At 35.1% G+C, this 21,442-nt stretch overlaps 2 protein-coding genes and 1 non-coding gene across 6 annotated transcripts; 1 reads left to right on the top strand and 2 right to left on the bottom strand.

Annotated features, from left to right (window-relative positions):
- The first annotated feature begins 1,118 nt into the window (after window positions 1–1,118).
- LOC129901258 (uncharacterized) lies at window positions 1,119–8,102 on the top strand. 4 transcript variants are annotated; one of them, XM_055976386.1, is made up of 10 exons: window positions 1,119–1,261; window positions 1,500–1,604; window positions 2,953–2,998; window positions 3,111–3,162; window positions 4,490–4,585; window positions 5,278–5,331; window positions 5,422–5,487; window positions 6,435–6,513; window positions 6,592–6,740; window positions 7,670–8,102. In XM_055976386.1, exons 1-9 carry the CDS (start codon window positions 1,196–1,198, stop codon window positions 6,667–6,669), a joined length of 642 nt encoding a protein of 213 aa, XP_055832361.1. In that variant the 5' UTR covers window positions 1,119–1,195; the 3' UTR covers window positions 6,670–6,740; window positions 7,670–8,102. The 4 variants fall into 4 exon arrangements, with proteins under 4 accessions (XP_055832361.1, XP_055832362.1, XP_055832363.1 ...); XM_055976387.1 differs by having other exon boundaries at window positions 6,592–6,725; XM_055976388.1 differs by having other exon boundaries at window positions 3,120–3,162.
- Window positions 8,103–8,844: 742 nt separating this feature from the next.
- LOC129901101 (uncharacterized) lies at window positions 8,845–13,207 on the bottom strand. The gene is made up of 2 exons (XM_055976218.1): window positions 12,849–13,207; window positions 8,845–9,452 (listed from the first exon to the last, which is right to left on the bottom strand). Exons 1-2 carry the CDS (start codon window positions 13,050–13,052, stop codon window positions 9,213–9,215), a joined length of 444 nt encoding a protein of 147 aa, XP_055832193.1. The 5' UTR covers window positions 13,053–13,207; the 3' UTR covers window positions 8,845–9,212.
- On the bottom strand, window positions 11,844–11,944 carry LOC129901942 (U6 spliceosomal RNA). The gene has a single exon (XR_008770017.1). It is a non-coding gene; the product is annotated as a U6 spliceosomal RNA (small nuclear RNA).
- Window positions 13,208–21,442: the final 8,235 nt, after the last annotated feature.

Raw genomic sequence — 21,442 nt, forward strand, 5'->3', positions numbered from 1 at the left:
CTTTTGGAGAGATCGACAAATAATAATCTTTCTTTTTATATATAAAAATGCTAACAAAAGTGTTTTAAATAATTTGTCAAACACAAATTGTGAATAACAACATATACATATGATGTTTGGAAAAGGTGCGATATAAGTAGATCTTACCTCTAAGGTGGGGATGGGGGGTTGTTTTCTAAAGTAGTTTCTTTCCGTACTAAAACTCTATTTGAAAAAAGATTCTCCAAGAACACTATTTTAACAAAGGAAAAAAAAAGAGAGGATGTTTGGCCAATGAAACTTTCAATAGGGATATAATATATAAATATGACTAGGGTGGTTCACGGATCGGTTTGGATTGGTTATTGATCAAAATCAAAATCAAACAAATTTAATTGGTTTTAAAATTATTAAAACCAAACCAAACTAATTAAAATATACATTCATCGGTTTGGTTGTTATCAGTTTTAGTTTGGTTGGGTTGGGTTATTCGGTTATTAACCATACATAAAAATAAAAGAAACGATTCATTCAAAAGAGAAGAAAAGATAATAATTCATTCAAAAAAAAAATTGTCTTCGTGCCATTTTGAATCTTATAATTCTTATACCAGAACTTTAATTATGTTTAACTTTCTGCTTATATTGTTAGCTAATCCAATGTACTAAACAACATAAATTTACTGAATAATTCATAAATTAATGATATAGCTGCACAAATAAAAGATGTATCATACCTTACTATTTTAAATTTGCTGTATTTTTTACACATAAAAGGTGTTCATAAAAAATAATAGGTTATGTATATATAATTATAAAAAAATATGTATATAATTTGTCGGTTCGGTTTGATTATTTATTTTATTTTTTTGAACAAAACCAAATATTATCTGTTTTTAAAATGTAAACCCAAATCAAATAAAAAAATTGATTTACTTGATCAATTTGGTTTGAATTTTTGATTTGAATCGATATTTACCCAAACCTTAAATATGACATTTAATTTGATAACTTTAATTTTGGATATACAAGTAAATATTATAAAATTGTATAAATTTAAATAAATAAACACACACCTTTTTTGTGAATACATTTGTATTATGGGCCTGTATTATCCCTATTTGTTTTGTAGCTATCGTAATGTATTTCTGTTTACCCAGAGAGACAGAGTGACGATTTATGATTTTGTTTTTCTCCCTTCAGCTTCCGAATTGGTGATGTCTTCTCCTCTTAGCATTACACTCTCCTCATCTTCACTACCTCTCCTTCGTCTCCATCGCCATGTAAGCATTTCTCCTTTCAATTCTTATTCAATTGCACCGATTTGCTTTAAGTAATTTTGCATTTTTATAAAAAAAAATTCAATCTACCCATTTTTTTTGGTTAATTCTGCCAATGTGAGTTCGGTATAAAAGCATAGTGATCTCCAACCTGAATAAAAATATTTTGAATTTTGAAAATTTTAGATTAAGACGTAGTTGATATATGACAGATTTTTTAAAATTAATTTCATATTTGAAGGTTAGCATTTCCAACGTGCTCTGTAATCGTCACTTGTACCTGCGGCAAAAGCAGTTCTCTTCCAGGCATCTGCTTCGTCTCTGCTCTGTTAATAGTGATCATAATGTAATTTCCTCTTTTCTTTCGCAATTTAAGTGTCTTAATTTCGTCTTTGGATTCAATTTCGACATTCTATGTGACAAGTTAATTTAATTTAAGATCACAAGATTTAAAAATTTCTATTTGTTTCTCGTCAAACCAAGACATTTAAATCGGGACAGAAGGAGTAATATTTTCTCTGACTTAATCTTGTATTTTTTGAATTATTTTTTTGACTAGTTTGAAGTGTGTCCTGCATTGTTTTCTGTGAGATTTAGGATTTAGACCAGTATGTGCAAAGTATCACTGTACTGTATGCATAACAATAGGTTTGGCTGGCCTTAGTGTGAATTTTGAAGAAAAAAAAATGCAATTGGTAATTCCTTCTCTTTTGTACAATCATTTTTGTGTGCAGGTTAGAACAACTTTGATGTTTGTGTTCAAAATATTAATTTTCAGGTGAATGAAGACAATTTGTTCCAGGGTTATCTTTCTTAATCCAGCATTTTCGTTTTGCTTTGATGGTCTAGCAACTTGGTCTCTCCACCTTTTAGTTCAATTACGAATTATTTTAACAGCTTTTCCTTTTACATTTGACTAGCTATCCTCTTGAATTTAGTTCCTTAAAAGAGCATCTTTTGCAACGTCTAATGTTGCATTGGCTTTATCAATAAGTGATGTTGACTTAATATAAGGGAGTAGCATTTGCAGTCACACATTTGGTCTAAGAAGCCACTAGAGCATTCTGCATCGGTCATGCGATTGCACATATGTGATTCGTTGCATAAAAATTAGTGTTGATACAATTGCATTAGAGATGGGATGCGTTCACATCTCCAATGGTTTTGATCCCTCTTGCTTTCTTTATCCTCTGATCCAGAAAAAACTTTGACGTTTCAAGCCTCCTTACCAGCTTTCTTTCATGTGTTGCATAGGTCTTCCATTCCTTTAAGCACCCATCTCCTTTGTAGCGAGAATTCCCCTATTTGGAATGATTGACGCATTCATGCCAAAACTGGTATGCTTCCTAAAAAACATATTATTGAGTAGTCGAAGGAAACACGCCAAAAGCGGAGTGGACATAGGGGATTTATATAGCGAACCTCAACTAGTTTGGAATTTAGGTGCAGTTGTCATTGGTTGTCATATCAGGAAATGCACACACATTTAGAATTAATAATACTTAGCTTTGACGATGATGATTTCATGCATTTTATGTGTCAAACTTATAGAATAATCCTGTTCAGAATATCAATGTGTTTCATTAGTCTTCATTTTAATGTTTCCCCACTCTTTTCCATATGAAATTCCTGCTATCATTCATGATGTGGTGATTTATCCCATAGCTAACCTCTCTACTGTTTTGCAAGGCAAGGTTTACGAGTCACCAGAATTTCAAAATAGTCCTCTAGATCAAAAAGGTATTATCCTAAAAAGTAAAATGTGTATTTGATATCTTCCTAACAGTGCGTATGTTATCTTTTCTCTACCAATTAAACCATGTAATTGGATTATACTTTCAAATCTTGCTAGGTGCTGCAGAAAAAGATGAAACTAGTCAAACAGAATCACCCACATCAAACACGTAAGTGCTACTTTTAGCACTGCTTTGACAGTGTCTGGAAAATTTTGAGACAGTTGATATTTCTATCTAAGCTTTTATGTTCAATTTTTCTGTTTTATTGTGTTATTTGCTCGAGTTCAATGTGTAAGAAAAATTGTTTTTTTCTCAACCCATCTCTAGTTACAAAAGGACCATATTGTAGGAAAACCCAGAATTTCTGTACTTTTCTTATTTGGTATATGCTTAGCTTGTTGATTAGTTAGTATTTGTGTAATATGTCTCTTTGTTGGAGCAGTGACAAGATGAGTAGTTACTAAAATGGAGTGAGTGTTCATAAATTGAAGGAGTGCTTAGCTGTTTAACGATGACTCCACTATGATGAGCTAATCATTTCTTATAGTGTTACAGGCACAATCTTCCTTCTAAGTACTAAAATACATCGTCGTAAGAGTTAGTACCAGTTAACTACTTGTGAATGGGAGAGATACAGTAGAGGAGCTCAGAAGCAGCAGAAATATGGTGAAAGAATTGTTTCAATATTGGGGAAAATCCAAATTTTCTCCTATACTATCTGAAATTGAGCAAATTTTCCCTTCAATTGACTTTTGGTTTAATCATGCCCTTGCCATTAGCAAATCATCTCATATTTGTCCTTCCCATTATTGGAGCTCCAGCGTGAAATTGGTGGAGTCCACATGCCCAAATTCTCTGGGACAAAGATTTACCCTTAAATTTTGACTCTGGTTCATAATTTGCCTCGTGTTGGAGCTTTGTTAGAGGTATGGGCAGTTTTGAGACTTTCTGACAACAAGGATGATATTTGACCAAAAATCAAATGGAGGGAAAAGTTGCTCAATATGAAATAGTATAAAGGGAAAATTTGACCCCTTTTCCTTTACTATAAAATCTCCTCTGTTTGGATCGGATAACTGATGGAGAAGTTCCTTCCTTTCTCAATGAAGTATAACAATGTGTTGAAGGCTTATTGAAATTTCTTACAATTATCAGAATATTGAAAAAGGAACCTGCAGGAGAATTTTATTTCTCCATATCTCCTTCTGGACTGTAATAATATTCTTTATCGCCTATTGGTTCATTTGTTTTTAAATATATGATAGGGGTTACATTTTCAAGTTTTATTAACATCTTATTCCTCTTCTCTTTCTCAATTATTTCATAAAATTTTGCTCTGGTCTTGGTATATGTTTCTTATCTCTTCTGGAATGGAAGGATGAATTAGCTTTCACTTTACATCTTTGTTATGCTGAGCAGCTGAGGTGAACACTAACAATATCTTGGGGAACACCTGATGTTGAGATCTAACTTTTTCCCCCTTGCTGGATATCAGGATTCTGATGAGATTGAGAAGATATGGTGTTGCAGGAGTATTATCATATGGACTACTAAATACTGCATACTACCTTACTACATTTCTTATCGTGTGGTATGTCAATTGATGTGAGCAACATGACCAATAGTTGCTTGTATTTCTTATTCCAATCTTTAATAGTATTATTGACCAATGATACATTATTTCCACCAGCTATTCACTCTTTAGAAAACTTATAAGCCTGAATGTGGAGATTCTTACCTACTCCCAGTTTTACCCTGTGAGAGGGATTCTTCTTTCAATTCCATAGGTAAACCACCATAAAATAGAATTAAAAAAGATTTTCTTGTGCAAAAAATTGAAAATTTTAGTTCGATCGAGTTTTTAGTGAATTCTTCATCGCCGGTTAATTTGTCATGGAACACCAGCGACCTCAACTCAAATGCACAGGTTGATCTTTCTGGATGAGGTTGCATTCAGTTTATTTGTTGTAAAAAAATGATGAAATGGAAGATGTTAACCCAAAAGATGAAGAGAAAATAAGGATAGGTTTTCAAAAGAAGAAATATTTCAAGCAATGGACCCATGGGAATCAGGTTCTGCAAACTGGGTTGTGCCTCATTCATGACCTGCACTTCACTTCTTCTCACTACTGTCACCAATAGTGAGTAGAAGTGAAGTGCAGGTCATATGGTTTATCCATATACCTGTCGGCCTATTTCAGATTACATGATACAACTGCTCTGCTACACAATATCACATGGTTTATCCATCTCGTTCTCATCAACTTTTTTGTTTTTTTCTAGGTTTTATGTTGCTCCATCACCTGGACGAATGGGTTACCTTGCTGCAGTTGAACGGTAACTGTAGCTTTATGGGTTCTTTCCTTTCTGGTAGATTTATGTTTTGTCTTCTTTGGAGAAATTTTAGTTGTTCCACTTCATCTGCAGGTTTCTCAAAGTAATGGCCATGGTATGGGCTGGTAGCCAGGTTACAAAGCTTGTCCGAGCAGGAGGGTGAGAATCTAATGCTGCACATGTTAATCACAGAGTAGAATACTATGAGTCCTCAGTTCCTTTCGTTTGGGACTTAGTCTGATGGACTTCAAAGTTCAAACCACAAATAGTCTGATGGACTTCAAAGTTCAAACCACAAAACTTGCTGTTGGAATTGTCTAATTATTATTTCTAAATCAGACAAAACAAATCTGTTTACTGTTTTTGTTTTACAATTTGAATATGTTTTTTCCGTTCTCTGTATTTCCTTGGAGACAAATGAGGAAACCAGCATTGTCATATTAGAAGTGAACATGCATATAAAACTAAGTGATGAAGGATAGATAGAGAAGAGAACAGTCTGGTCTATGATACTACAACTTTGATCCCGCTGAATACTGATATTTTGCATCTGATAAAATTACTGATGGAAGAACAGCATAAACATTAGGTTCCTGTTCATGTAGAATTCATTCAGCAGACGTAGAAACAAAATGAGATGAGTATTTCTCTCTTCAAATGACACCAATGGATTTTCTGTCATGAGAGGTATTTGACTTCTAGAGATTATTTTGTATGAGAAACATTGGAATTATGAGCTGTGACCTGTGAGGCAATCCTTATCATCCCATGTTTCTAGGAATGAATAATTTGTTTTTGCATCATATACTTCGACATAGATTTGCATCTCTGGACATGCTTAGGTTATATACCTTCCTTCCATCCCTTAAGATTTTCCCACCGAACGATAATAAAGAGGAATTACTGATCATGTTTCAGATAGAATTAATCTAGTTGTATATTAATTAATTTCCATTTTGTTACATAATTTTTATTCTTTTATTAGATTCTCTTCAGTATAAGGTTTAGTTTTCAAAAATTAGCTCTGCAAATTTTTTTTAGCTCTTCCACATGGTATGTATCTTATCTTTCAGAATTTGAAATCTGGCGACGTTCTGTCTCTGTAGGGCTTTAGCTCTCGCTCCTTTTGTGGACACTGGATTATCATGGTTTACAACCAAGATGAAGTTTGAATCGCAAGGGAAAGTAAGTGAAATTGCGAGTTTTTCCGGATCATCAATGTAACAAGGTTTTTGCAATTCACCATGTTGTTTTGTAATCCAGGCTTTCGCGGTTGTTGCTGGGTTTTGCTTTGGTTTGGCTTTTATGCTGTTTCTCGTAGTTACATTACTCTGGGCGTGAAAATTTTCTGTTGTTCATTCGTCCAAGTGGGGATTTACCGAGTTCTTCTGCTGAAGGTAATGCTTGTCCAGGTGAGCACCACTCTAATAACCATGTTTTCAGTTTTGCCATTGTCTCTTTTCATTATTACGTTTGGGAAACTCATAGGCTGATTTCTCTTGTATTTCATCTTCAGTCACAAAGTTATCACTTTCTATGCAAATTTTGTACATGGCCTAGGAGGATCTGACAAAAGATGCTATTGTCGTACCCTTTTTACTTTTTATCACGTTAGGAGGATTGAAAATACTTGTAGTTCGTTCCTAGAATTTCTTGCATATGGTATTGTTATGTAGTGCCAGGGGTGTGTATGTTTGAAGTATTGTCGGTGATGCAATCAAAGCTCTCTTAGGGATCGTTTGGTTGGGTGTATAAGAATAATACTAAATAGAGTGTATTAGTTGTACTTACATTAGTAATGCTTGCATTATTTCTTATGCATTTTTTGGTTTGGTGTATTAAAAATAGCATGCGTTGCATAATTTTCTTAAAAAAATATTAATTTACGAAGATTCCTTCCACAAATATGGTAGAAAAGATGTAAAAAAGATTTTGAGGGGCATTTGGGTCTTTAACCATGCTAATGCATGCATTAAATCCCCTTGCATACTAATATCATGGATTTCCATGTATTAGTAATACACTCATCCATACACAATAGATTGAATAGAGTGTATTTAGTTGTACATAGGTTGAAAAAGTGTCCAAATAAGGTACTACTAATACACAAAGCTAATGCATGCATTATTTCTTCTAATACACTCTACCAAACGACCCCTTACTATTTGAGTAATCAACTTGTCAATGAGAAATACTTCTGTCTGAAATATTGAAATCATGCTTGTCATAATGTGCTAACTGATAATATACTCATGTTTAAATGTTCATATGGACTAGTGATGATTATATTGAGGTTATCTTTCTCTCTCTTATCTGTTTTTTTAACTCTTTCCAAGTGCAGAAGTTTTAAGGAAAAGCAAAGTGGAGCATCCTCTTCAACAAAGCCCCTATTTCCTTTCCTGAATTCAAATTTCAGTCACAAAAGCAAGTCTAACCAAGAGGCATGGAGTAGATATTTGTCTTATCATCTGCAAATTATTATAGCACATGGTGGATATTGACTTTCCAAGGTGTGTCTTTATGTGAACTCCAGAAAAGAGTCTTGAACTCAATAATATTGCTTTCAAAGATGTTATCTGTACAGTTAAATACAATACCATTTATATGTGCAAAGAGAATAGATCAATGATAATGTGTAGTTTTGAATGAAAAGATGTGAGGTTTTGGAGAGATGCATGAAATTATGAGGTTTCTTACGCTTTCCGGGGTTTGAGCCTCGGGTTGCGATCCTTTCTCGGATCCTGATCCTACTAGCATGGGATGCTTTATGCATAGATCTATCTTCTTTTTTATATAAATAATTTTAAAAAAACAGCAAGCCTAAAGAAAAGGCAACACTTTATTGCCCAATGGATAAATTATCTAAACCAAATTGGAAATTTTGTTAATTCGAGAGTATGTACTTACTGAAATTTATAAATATACGTATCATATTAAGAGCAAATTTCAGAAACTATAACACACAAGATAGGTCTTTTACTTGAACTAGTTTTTGAAATATTATTGAACAATGTTTCTGAAGGACAAACCTTTCATGAAAACACATTTTACCTTATAAAAAAAGGGCAGTTCGGTGCACTAAAGCTCCCGCTATGCGCGGGGTCCGGGGAAGGGCCTGACCACAAGGGTCTATTGTACGCAGCCTTGCCTTGCATTTTACCTTATACCAAACGCAAAAAGGAGTCTCAGAGTTTGCCACCTACAAGTCCGGAAAAACAAACAAGTTGTTTGAGAATGATGTTTCTTCTGCTGAAGAAGCCGGAACCTTAACAGTGCCACTTTCCGGTCTCCATGACTCTAGAAAGCATGTATAAACTAAAAGCCTCATGTCATGTATAAGTCTCTCACCATAATCATGTACTAAACATTTTGGCCATTTGGCATTCATAAATTCAAAACAGCAACGCAAATAAGATCGGCACAGTACAGCTATTGAAAAAAAAAAAAAACTTTCAACCTTTATGGTTGCAATAAACAATTGGTCAAATAAACCACTATAATACTGTAGTCTTATGGTTGGAACAGAAAAATGGAAATCTACAGAAGTGTTTGTTGGATGTGTCATTTATGCCCATGCTAATATTTCTCAATACATACAAGGATACAATGAATAGCCAATAAGACATGATATTCTTGGAAGTCCAATAGCATGCGTATACCGGAAGTTTTAAGAGCAAAATCATGCTGTTTTATATTTCATCACTTCCTGGCACCAGCTTCTCACAAATCAGAGCCAACAGGAAACTGAATCCCAATCAATACCACCGCACATAAACATACTGTTAGTCCTTGAGAATAAAGCAAAAATATCAAGCAAGCTGCGTAGCTGCAGTCATATTACGGAATTCCCCACCTCAAATGCAATAACTACCCAGAGTAAGTCTTCAAATCCACTCCAATCTGCCTTGATATTCCACACGATATTTAATTTTTCCCGCAGCTGAGAGTACCTGGCTTGTTACCTTCGCAGGCTTTGTAGTGTACTTCAACTCAAACCTAGGGAATTTTCTTCTGTTATTCTCTTCTGTACTAGAAGGTATATCTGGTGGGATCTCATTTAGGAACTCGTCTGCCACATCTCCGTCTTCATCTATTCTAAGACGCTTGGCATACCATCTCAATCCCTAAGCACAGAGAAAAATGTGAACTGTTATAGATGTGCATCACAAACTTACCAGTAATTCTAAATTTCAGAGATAAGCAAAAGCACAAAAAAGGATGCAGCATCAATCAAGAATCATAGTCATTATTAATGAATGATAAGTCGGACATGGACTTTTAAACAAAGTTGTCATTCTCTCTTCACCATCAAAGAACATGCACTCTTACTCATATGATTCCAAATAAACCAAGAAACTTAAACACTCGGGTTTATTTGTTAACTTCAGGATATTGATTAACGCAAGGAAACAAACCACCAATGGCTTCATCAAAGAAGCACCTGCAGGCATAAATAAAACTGCAGCAGGATCACGGTCTCAATAAGTTAAATTGATTAGAAAATCTACCATGTCCTCCCTAATCTAGAAAATCATTTTTTTATAGACACCTTTTTCCCTATTTCTTATGTTTTAGAGGGATAAGAAGGTCAGCTATAGAGGAACTTTGAGTATGATACAGAGCATTAAGAAGTCCTGGAAGTTAAATATGAGGAATAAAAAAATAATGAAAAAACTCCTTTCCGGCTTTCAAATACTTTTTATCAGATCGCGCACATAACATCATAGCTCATACCACAGAAGGTTAATGGAAAGACCCGTGATCTCCCAAAATCATCAGTATCAATAACAAGCTGGGTGAGGAGATTCCCAGAGGACTTTCCCTCCTTATCTCAGCAAGTCCCTGGAACTTAGAAACCTAGCCACATATGGTAGCAGGTCCAAGAAGCATGCTTTAAGCACAAGGCACAGTTAAGGTATGGATTTTAGTGAAGAAGACGCAAATGGAGGAAAATACATATGTATGTATTATGTAAGAAATATAAGTACACACACAAAAAACAATTATTTGGACAAGTTGATAAAATCACCATCAAGTGAAGTATAAGTAAGAAAATCATGTCAATCATGTTCAAACCAGTTTTAAATTTCTGATTTACATGAAAAGATGCATTTTTTAGGGGCGACTTCAAATTAATGACTAGCTTTCTAATCCTGTAACTAAATTCTAATTTCATATTCTAGATCAAAAATATGTTGATTCATAACATTTTCTTAACTATTTATACATCAATTTACCAACAATATTCATTGTTTAGTGTCACCCTCTTCAAGATAGAGCCTCTAATGCCTTAGCGCCTCGGAATCCACACCAAATCGCCGCTTAAGTGAGACGAAACGTCCAACTTGAACTTCACTTAGTTTCAGGATTAATCATGCCTCAAGTGACCCTTTAACAACGCCACATCTAGGCTTGCAAATAAAATCCTAACCCACTTAGTAATCCTTCTTACTAATGTCTTTCCCTTTGAAGGATTTAGGATTTAGGCATTTCAACTCCCAACTCTCCGAAAGCTAAATGCCTTATGCATCTCTTTAGTTGGAGTACTCCAAACCCTGTAAATAATGTTGTTCCCTTCCTAGATTTAGTTAGTTCATTTACTCTAGATTAATTCTGCACTTTTTTTGGTTTTCTTATTAGCTCCCCGGGCCTAAATGTTGTACAATGTATGGAGCTAACATCTAACATTTCTGTACTTTTGCATCTTCCTTTTTTATTTTGATGGGTAAAAGTTATTATTTATATGGTACCAAGATGGTACAGGACCAAGTACAAGACAATGCTACAACATCTCCACAGTCATACTGCATATTCCCCCCTAAAAGATCCAAAAAATCCAAATATTGGTCCATCCTATCTAAGAGTACTTCTATAACACCAAAAAAACAAGTTTTTGATACATTTTGTTTTTACTCTAGCAATCTGTGGTCTTTCCCATCAAAGCATATCTTGTTCCTTTCCAGCCAAACAGTCCAAAATAGGCAAATGGGACATCTTCTTGACGCCAGCAATGAAACAACTTACTTTATCAGGGGGGAAATGGCCTCCCCTTTGCAGGGAAATATATCACCATGGACCAAAATTTAAACCAACTAACAATCTAATCTTGCATTTGCAATCACCAAATGGAAATTCTTTTTTGAAAAGATGAAGATAATTACAAATGAGCTGTGTTTTTTCAGTGGCTTAGAAGAACCTTTCCTTATCAGAAAAAAGAAGCTGAAGATAATCTGAACACAAATGTAGGATGAGTCTTCTTTACCAAACAACGATTATGTTTAAAAGCTAAACTTGCAAAGTTTCAACATTTAGCAACCAAGTTGAAGAACAAAATTCTTTCTTTAGATTGGATGTCATTCTATGTTTGACACACTCTTCCATGGAATTTCATTAATTAGCCAAAGAAGAGACTTGAAGATTCAGGCCTAAACAATGAGGACACGTCATAATCTCGGCCAATAGTTCTCTTTGAGGATATTTCATTAACTGCATAATAGGGACCTGCAAGTGACAAGCTTTATTTGGACCATTTCTTGATTTGTGCATATCATCCTTGCGCAGGGGCTATGCTAAACTTCTGTATCATTCCAATTTTATCAGATGTCTTCAAAGGGACAGGCTTTATTTAGTTCATGACACTTCTCTTATGTGATTGCAGACAACCTTATAGCCTAGACCATCACAGAAATCAATATTTGTAGGCAGAAATCTGTTTACTCTCTGCACACCATGCCTAGAGGCGAAAATTTTATGCCCTGGTTGCACAAAACAATAGGAGTATCTTGAAAAATTGCTAAAAGAACAAAAGGCTACAACCTAAAAAACATAATCATACAAGGACATCTTAACCTCATAAGAACAGTTTTGTATGATTACTCTGGAAGATCCATTGCAGTCAGACAGCTTCATATATATCAAGATATACATATGCTAAGATATGCACCTGAATATTTGCATTCATAACCTAAAAGACTAATAGGAGCACACTTAGAACAATCCAAAAAAGGAAATAAAAAATTTCAGGTAAATGATTCAAGCTGTGCAAAATCAAATCTACAGCAAACCTCCTCTCCCAGGACCTAAAAGGAAGTTAAAAGAAAGAACGTAATTTCCACTCATAGAAGGTCAATGATGATGGAAACTTCCAATTCCAAACTGCTAGGGTCCAGTGAATAACTACAACTTCAATAACTGCCTAAGCAAAATACAGATTTTATCTAAGTAGGGAAATGAAACTCTTTAGTTACATATAGTAGTCCAATTACATCATTATTTGGGTTGTGTTTGGCATAAACTACACTTCAGGATTTATCTTTCTCTTTTCGTATAGCAGTAACTGAGCAATTGAGCGTGCACACAGTCTAATTAAGCTAACCTAACCAATTTGGGTTTGACACATAATTGATTGAATTTTCAACAGATCAGTTTAACCAGAAAGGTTGTAAGCAGAAATGATTAAAACAAGAATTACAGGTTCTCAAAATGCAAGTTTCCTCCAATTTTTTGTTTCCAGTAATTACCTGAACGCCTCCAGCGCCTCTATTACATGGAATAAGGATAGGACCAGGTAGATCTCTGGAAACAAGAACTTGAACAGGGACACTGAATCCTTTACGAGGAAGATTATTGTGAGGTCCTACGTTGTCGTCTTCTACATCTCTCACTTCTTGCCCTTCGTCCTTTGAAAACCCTAAAAGCCCAGCTAATCTCCTAAATATACCCATCACTTGAGGTTGAAAGAAGATACATGCATTTCAAAAACCGATAAATGACGGCAACACTGAAATCGCAATCGGCGGCAGATCTTAATGATTCTTCGTCCTGACTGGTGATCGGCGATGAGCAGAAAAAATGGACTGTTTGACTACCAACTTAGTTCTTAAAACTCAACCCAAAATTGAAAAGTTGAAAATCATAAATTTTTAAAGTCATTTTCGAAAATTATTTTTATATCCCTTATATTTTATTTTAATTCCTAAAATACCTTCTTTAGCCCTAAAATTCACATTTATTAAACACATCAACAACTTATTTTCAGCATAAACACTTTTATTCTAACACTCAACTGCTTATTTATAAAAATAACTTTCAGCACTTAAAAGTTCTTAGAAAAACTTATATAAATATACAATATTAAAAAAAAATTCACTAAACACTTATAATATATTTATAATACAATTTTATTACAGAGAACTATTTATAAAACATATATAATACAAGTTTTTATAGATGAATAATACATTTATCACATACTTTAATAGACTTATAATACATTATGTCAGTTTCTTACTACACAAACATAATATATATTTTAAAACACTTATAATGTATTTATATTTATTGACATATTGTCTTAATCAGTTAGTAGTTAGTGGTGTATTGTGTGTATTGTGTAGTTGGTTGTGTGAGTGTATAATTAGTTGTTAGTTGTTAGTGTGGGCCCTACTGATTTTTTGTGGTTGTTAGTAGAATAAGTATATGTATTAACAGTGTGAGTAGGTAAAAGAACACACTTCACTTTACTCTTCTCCCTCTCAGATGAAATGAAAAATCCCTAAACTTCTCTCTCAATCTCTTAGGTCATTGTCCCAAAATCACCCATCTCTTTTAGCCTCTATTTCAACATGGTATCAGAGCGGGTCATCGATTGAGGAACTCGTCGTTGAAGCTGAAGCTCTGCCGTTGCCGTTGAAGCTGAAGCCTGGAGCTGAAAACCATGGGTGACCGTTCACAGTCACAAACATCGAGTGAGAAGATAGTCATAGAACATGGCCGTCCTTTGTATGTGCACCCATCGGACACATCAGGATGTTTATTGGCACTGGTGAAACTCAGCGGATCTGAAAATTATGGAGTGTGGAGTCGAGCTATGAGAATCTCCCTTCTAGCTAAGAAGAAGCTAGGGTTCGTGACTGGTACATGCACGAAGGAGTCATTCGACGAATTGCTTCATGAACAGTGGAAGACGGTGAATGCGATTGTGCTTTCGTGGATTATGAACACAGTATCAGAGAACTTATTGAGCGGAATCGTATATGCGTCAAATGCACATTTAGTCTGGGAGGATCTGAAGGAAAGTTTTGACAAGGTAAATCGAGTACGAATCTTTCAAGTACACACAGCCATTACAAATCTCAAACAGGAAACAAGTCCAGTGTCAGTGTATTTCTCCAAATTGAAGGAGTTGTGGAGTGAATCTGATTTGATAGCTCCTTCTCCGAACTGTGGCTGTCCAAAGTCTAGGGACTATATTGAGTATCTACAAGAGCAGAGGTTAATGTAATTCTTGAGCGGTTCGAATGAAGCATACGACCAAGCTAAGCGACAGATCTTGATGAAGTCAAATGCACTATCTGTGAATTAAGCCTATGCTCTAATTGTGCAGGATGAAAGTCAACAAATAAATGTTGAAAGGTCCCCATAGCAATGCAAGCCAAAAGAAATGATAACTATAAGGGAAACAATTCAATGTATTGTGAGAATTGTCATAAGCGAAACCATACAAAGAAGGAGTGTTACAAGCTTGTTGGCTATCCTTCAGAAAGGGATGGCAGAGCCAACAGAAAAGGGGAAGGTACCTATGATAGCTACAGGAAGGATAACAACTATCTTGATGGATGGAGGAAGAATAGATACAGAGAAAGGTACAAGAGGGATAACAGTGAAGGATGGAGAAAAGAAACACATGCTGCAATGGCTAGTAATGCAGATTGCTTCCAAGGGAAATATGCAGGTAAGGATGATCAATATGCTGATGACAACAACAGAAGAGGTGATGGCAAGCCCAATCATCATGATTCAGAGAATCAATACAAGCATCATGACAGCAACTCTGAGGAGTATCAAGCACATATGATAGGTATTGTGACTTGTTTGATGTCCCAACTAGAAGGATGTGACTAGATAGTTGATTCCGGAGCCTCTCATCATGTTACTGCAAATGACAAAATGCTCAAAAATATTCATAGCCTACATAATAGCAAAGGAGTAAGGATGCACCTGCCAAATGAAAGCACAGTGTCAATTACACATACAAGAAGTGTAGAACTATTTGGCTAGGAGAGAATCACAAATGTGTTGTTTGTGCCTGATTTTAAATACAATCTATTATCAGTATCACAATTAACTAAAGAGCTATGTTGCTCAGTCAATTTTTTCCCTGATCACTGCATCTTTCAGGATCTATATAGTGGCAGGGTGAAGGGGATTAGTAGATTGCAAGGAGGACTGTACATTTTCCAAGGGACAGCTGGAGACTCTAATGAACAAAGCATAGAAGATATGAGGCAAGTCTATCTAGCAGATGCTGATGAAAGGTGCAGCTTGTGGCATAGAAGACTAGGCCACCCTTCCATATCCACTATGAAGACTATGGCAGAATTCCAAAATAAGATTGGCAGAAATGTGCATAACAATTGTAGAATATGTCCATTAGCAAAGCAGACCAGACTACAATTTTCTATAAGCATTTCTAGAGCAAATCAGCCTTTTGAACTATTGTACCTAGATTTGTGGGGTCCTTATAAAACTCTCATTTTTTACAAGAAGAATTATTTTCTCACTATTGTTGATGACCATACCAGATATACTTAGATTCATTTGTTGCAGCTGAAGGCTAAAGTAATTGTAGTTTTGAAGCAATTTCTTGTCCTTGTGAATACTCAATTTAATTGCAAAGTTAAGACCATTAGGTCTGACAATGGCACTGAGTTCTTTAACTCTCAAAGTTGTGAGTTGTTGCAGAGCCTGGGGATAATTCATCAGAGCAGCTGTCCTTATACACCTCAACAAAATGGGCTGGTTGAGAGGAAACACAGGCAGATCTTGGAGATGGCAAGATCTATTAAATTTCAAGCAGCATTTCCAACAAAGTACTGGGGTTTTTGTGTTAAAACTGCAGTTTACCTTATGAACAAGTTGCTATCTAGTGTTCTGAAGAGATGTACTCCTTATGAATTGTTGCATCACAGCAAGGCATCCCTTGATCATCTAAGGGTACCTGGCTGCTTATGTTTTATTTCTACACTGTCCAGGTCTGATAAATTTGCTCATAGAGCCAAGGAGACTGTATTCATGGGATTTTCAAAAACACAAAAGGGCTACATTGTGCTTGACTTATCTACTAATAAATTTTTTGTTAGCAGGGATGTGTTGTTTCATGAAACTGACTTTTCTTTTAGTCAACTTGCAGACTCAGAAGAGAGCACATTCCTTTAACTGAGCCATGTTGATCCTCTATATGATTCCCCTGTTCCTGCTCACATTTGCTAGACTTCACTAGTAGCAGCAAGGGAGGCACACTCAGCTGACAATGATGATGGTGATGCTGCTAACAATGATGATGGTGATGCTACTGCAGATACAGACATCATGGATGCTGAGGCTGCTGAAGCTGAACCATTGCAAACAGTTGAACATCCATTGCAGCATGGCAATGCTACTCCTGCTGTCACTGGCAATAGACCAATCAGATCAACCAAGCAACCTGAATGGTTGAATGATTATGTTGTCAACACCAGTCAGGATCACATCTATTCTATCAGCAAGTATCTGACATATGCAGGAACATCAAAAAATTATAGAAGCTATTTAGCAAAATTCTCTGCCTTAAATGAACCAAAAAATTTCAAGGAGGCTTCAAGGGATGCAAGATGGTTAGAAGCTATGCAGCAGGAGATCAAAGCCCTTGAGGATAATCATACTTGGAAGGTTGTTGATCTTCCAAATGGTAAAAATACAGTTTGCTCTAAATAGGTATACAAGATCAAATATAAGGCAAATGGAGAAGTAGAAAGATTCAAGGAAAGGTTGGTGGCAAAAGGATATAGTCAAAAGGAAGGTCTTGATTATCATGAGACCTTCTCCCTAGTGGCAAAAATGATCACTGTAAGATCAGTGATTGCACTGGCAGCCTCAAAAGAATGGAAACTTCATCAAATGGATGTATACAATGCTTTCTTGCAAAGAGATCTTTATGAAGAAGTGTATATGGAGTTACCAGAAGGGTTCAAGAGACAGGGGAAGACCAAAGTGTGCAGGTTGTTGAAGTCCCTGTATGGCCTCAAACAGGCATCAAGACAATGGAACATTAAGTTGACTGATGCACTGATATCTGCAGGGTTCACACAAAGCCTTCATGACTACTCACTCTTCACAAGGAAGTCAGGTAACAACATTGTCATAATACTTGTATATGTAGATGATCTTCTCATCATTGGAGATAGCAATAGCCTCATAGAAGCAGCAAAACAGATTCTGCAACATGACTTCAGAGTGAAGGACTTGGGGGAACTCAAATATTTTCTTGGCATAGAAGTTCTGATATCACAACATGGCATCATCCTTAATCAAAGGAAATACACACTGGAGCTAATATCAAAAATGGGCCTAGGAGGTGCAAAGTCAGCTGCTACACCACTAGAAGCTGGAAGCAAGTTGACCACTGTGGAATATGACGAGGCTGTTGGAGCTTAAGGTGATGAAACTGTGGAATAAGACTGTTGTATGTCACCATCACCAGGCCAGACATCAGCTTTGCAGTCCAAACACTAAGTCAATTCATGCAAGAGCCTAAGACATCACATTGGGAAGCAGCTGTTAGAGTAGTCAGATACTTGAAAAATGCATCAGGACATGGCCTTATTTTCAGAGCAAAACCTACACAAGAGATAACTTGTTGGTGTGATTCAGATTAGGCAGCTTGCCCCAACACAAGAAGATCTATCACAGGCTATGCTGTTAAGTTTGGAGAGCCACTTATCTCTTGGAAATCGAAGAAGCAGCAAACAGTGTCCAAGAGCTTAGCTGAAGATGAATATAGAAGCATGGCAGCTGTTGTTGCAGAAATTACTTAGCTGCTGGGCCTGTTCAGTGAGCTTGGAGTGGAAGTTCATCAGCCAGTAGTTGTTTGGAGTGATAGCAAGACAGCGATTCAACTAGCAGCTAATCCAGTTTACCATGAGCGAACAAAGCATATTGAAATCGATTGTCACTTCATAAGGGACAAGATAAAGAAAGGTATCATCAAAACGACATTTGTGAAGACAAATGATCAACAAGCAGACCTGCTGACAAAGGGACTGAGCAGAAAACAACATGTATATTTAATGGACAAGTTGGGAGTGTTGGACATCATGCACCCTCCAACTTGAGGGGGAGTATTGACATATTGTCTTAATCAGTTAGTAGTTAGTGGTGTATTGTGTGTATTGTGTAGTTGGTTGTGTGAGTGTATAATTAGTTGTTAGTTGTTAGTGTGGGCCCTACTGATTTTTTGTGGTTGTTAGTAGAATAAGTATATGTATTAACAGTGTGAGTAGGTGAAAGAACACACTTCACTTTACTCTTCTCCCTCTCAAATGAAATGAAAAATCCCCAAACTTCTCTCTCAATCTCTTAGGTCATTGTCCCAAAATCACCCATCTTTTTTAGCCTCCATTTCAACAATATTGTATGCATAATTCACTTTTAATATAAGTGTAAATTTATCATAATATTACTATATATTGTTATAAATGGTAATAAATAAAAATTATTATTAAAAATCAATAATTAATTTTAAAAAAACACTCAATCAAAATAATTTTTTCAAGTTCTAAAAACACTTTGTAGTTACTTTTTTAGCCCGGGCTTTAAAGTTGCTGCCTCATCTTCTTCTTTTTTCTCTCTTCTTTTAATAACCTTTCTTCCTCGTGGAACTTTTGAAAACAGCAATGTTTACTTCTGTTTTTATTACCCAAATTAACCACAACGTTGAAAAGAGTAATGATTTCAATAACACTGTTTGCACCTAATCAACTAGTATAAAGTTAGCCTCTTTAAGTTCTCCTCGTTCGCTTCTGAGTTTCTCCAAGTTACCATATTAATATAAGGAAAAAGGTTTGAAAATATTCCTTCAATTAAATGAAAAGGTTTAAAAATATCTTTTATTTTTTTTTGATTTAAAAATATTTTTTTTTATCTAAAAATATCCCATTGAGCTCCGATTAAATTCGGATCGTGCACTGCACGACTCATTCGGGGGTGACACTCCCAACAAAAAAAATTTCATATCCAGGGCTCAAATTCGAAACCTCTAGTTAAGGGCGAAGCAACCCCACCACTGCACCACAACCCATGTTGGTTAAAAATATCATTTCATTCACCTTTTGGCTAACTATAATCCTTGAAACTAACAACCCTCTTTTTATTTTTTATTTTTTAAAATATTTATTATGTGTCATTTTCTTATTTGATGAAATAAAAATTTCACCTCCATTAAAAAAAATTCATAATTTATCTAAGTCAAAAGCAATATACCTCTTCAAGACCCCAAATTATTTTTTAAAAAAATCTAAATTTGTTTTTTGTTGTGTAGCTTTTTCTTCTTATTTTTTAAAAGTTTGTTTTGGATCATGAAAAAGAATATTGTTTTGTTTTGGATAAATTATGGCGGAGAATATAAAAAAATAATTTTTTTATTTACAGTAGTTTTTTTCTTTTAATTTAGTTTTGTTATGTTTATCAAGCATGTATATTGTTTTGATTTGGATAAATTATGAGAAAAAATTTAGAAACTTTTTTAATAAATCTTTTAGTTATACGTATTATTACAAGCTAGTTTTACAATAATTATTTAAAAACTATCTTTTAATAACTAAAAAGCATATTTATTTATTTTAAACCATCTTGGATTAACTAATTTAGTTTAAAATAATTTTTAACTATCTTATAATAACTAGAAAATAATTTAGTAATACGTATAACTAAAATCTTTTAGTTATTTTATTTATATGTATTGTAAAAAAATCAGCATTATTAAACATAAAAGAAAAATCAAGCTAAGAACTAGATAGTCTTTTTTTCTAGTTAATCGGATAAAAAAATTCTAGTCTTGTTTATCAATATAGCTTCTTCTTTTTTAAAAAAAAACAAATTAGAAAAGGGGGGGGGGAGGTCTTGAAGATGTATATTATTTTTGGCTTAGATAAATTATGAAAAAAATTTAGTGGAGTTGGAATTTTTTTTCATCCAATAAGAAAATGACACATTATAAATATTTTTTAAAAATAAAAAATAAAGAGAGGTTCGTTAGTTTCAAGGGTTATATTTAGCCTAAAAGGTGAATGGAATGGTATTTTTAGACCAAAAGGTGGATGAAGGATATTTTTAAACCTTTTCATTTAGCTGTAATTACAGTTTGAGTTTTGTATAATTCGCGCGAATTATACAAATGTTGTGCGCGAATCAAATTGTATAGCGAAATATACAAATACTATAAATTATATAGCGAATTATACAAACGTTGTGCATAAGTTGTATAGTGAAATATATAAATGTTATACAAAAAATACGAATTGTATAGCGAATTATACAAGAATATACAAATGCTGTGTGAATTGTACAAACACTGCTATAACTATAGCTAGGAATTGTAATTAGCAAACTATATCTATAGAACATAATTAAGATATTTTTGAGTTGCTATATGTGAAAATTCCCCTTATTTAATTGACTAAAATAACCCCTAGCCTAGCTGATGTCCTCGTATTTTACTCACTGAACGTGAATCATTCGTTGTTATTTTTTCTTGGCTCACATTTAAAGACAATAAAGAGTGAGTGAACTATGGAGCAGCAATTGGGGAAATGGGCTTGGCGCTGTAAGGGCGCAACGCGCCACTATCGCGCCAGAAACATGCCTCAGTAGTTTGGTCCCTGGCGCGACGCGCCACTAAAAGTTGTGCAGGGTTTTTCAGGCCAAATTCCCAGAATTCAGAACAATAGGCTTGGCGCTGTAAGGGCGCGACGCGCCACTATCGCACCAGAAACATGCCTCAGTAGTTTGGTCCCTGGCGTGACACGCCACTAAAAGTTGTACAGGTTTTAGGCGTGATTGGCCTTGGCGCTGTAAGGGCGCGACTCGCCACTATCGCGCCAAGGGCGTTTTAGCCTATTTTCAGAACTTTTGAGGAGGGGCAATTTGGGAACTTACCCATATTATATATATGTAACCCTTGGTCTTTTGGGAACCCATTTGGCAGCCCCCACTCTCTCTCTAAAAAGCCCTAGGAGCTTCTCTCTCTCTCTCTTCTTCATCTTCTCCATTTCCAACAAAAAGAGTCCAAGAGCTTCAA

The sequence above is a fragment of the Solanum dulcamara genome, chromosome 8 (genome assembly GCF_947179165.1).
Source record: "Solanum dulcamara chromosome 8, daSolDulc1.2, whole genome shotgun sequence".
NCBI classification, from domain to species: Eukaryota; Viridiplantae; Streptophyta; class Magnoliopsida; order Solanales; family Solanaceae; genus Solanum; species Solanum dulcamara.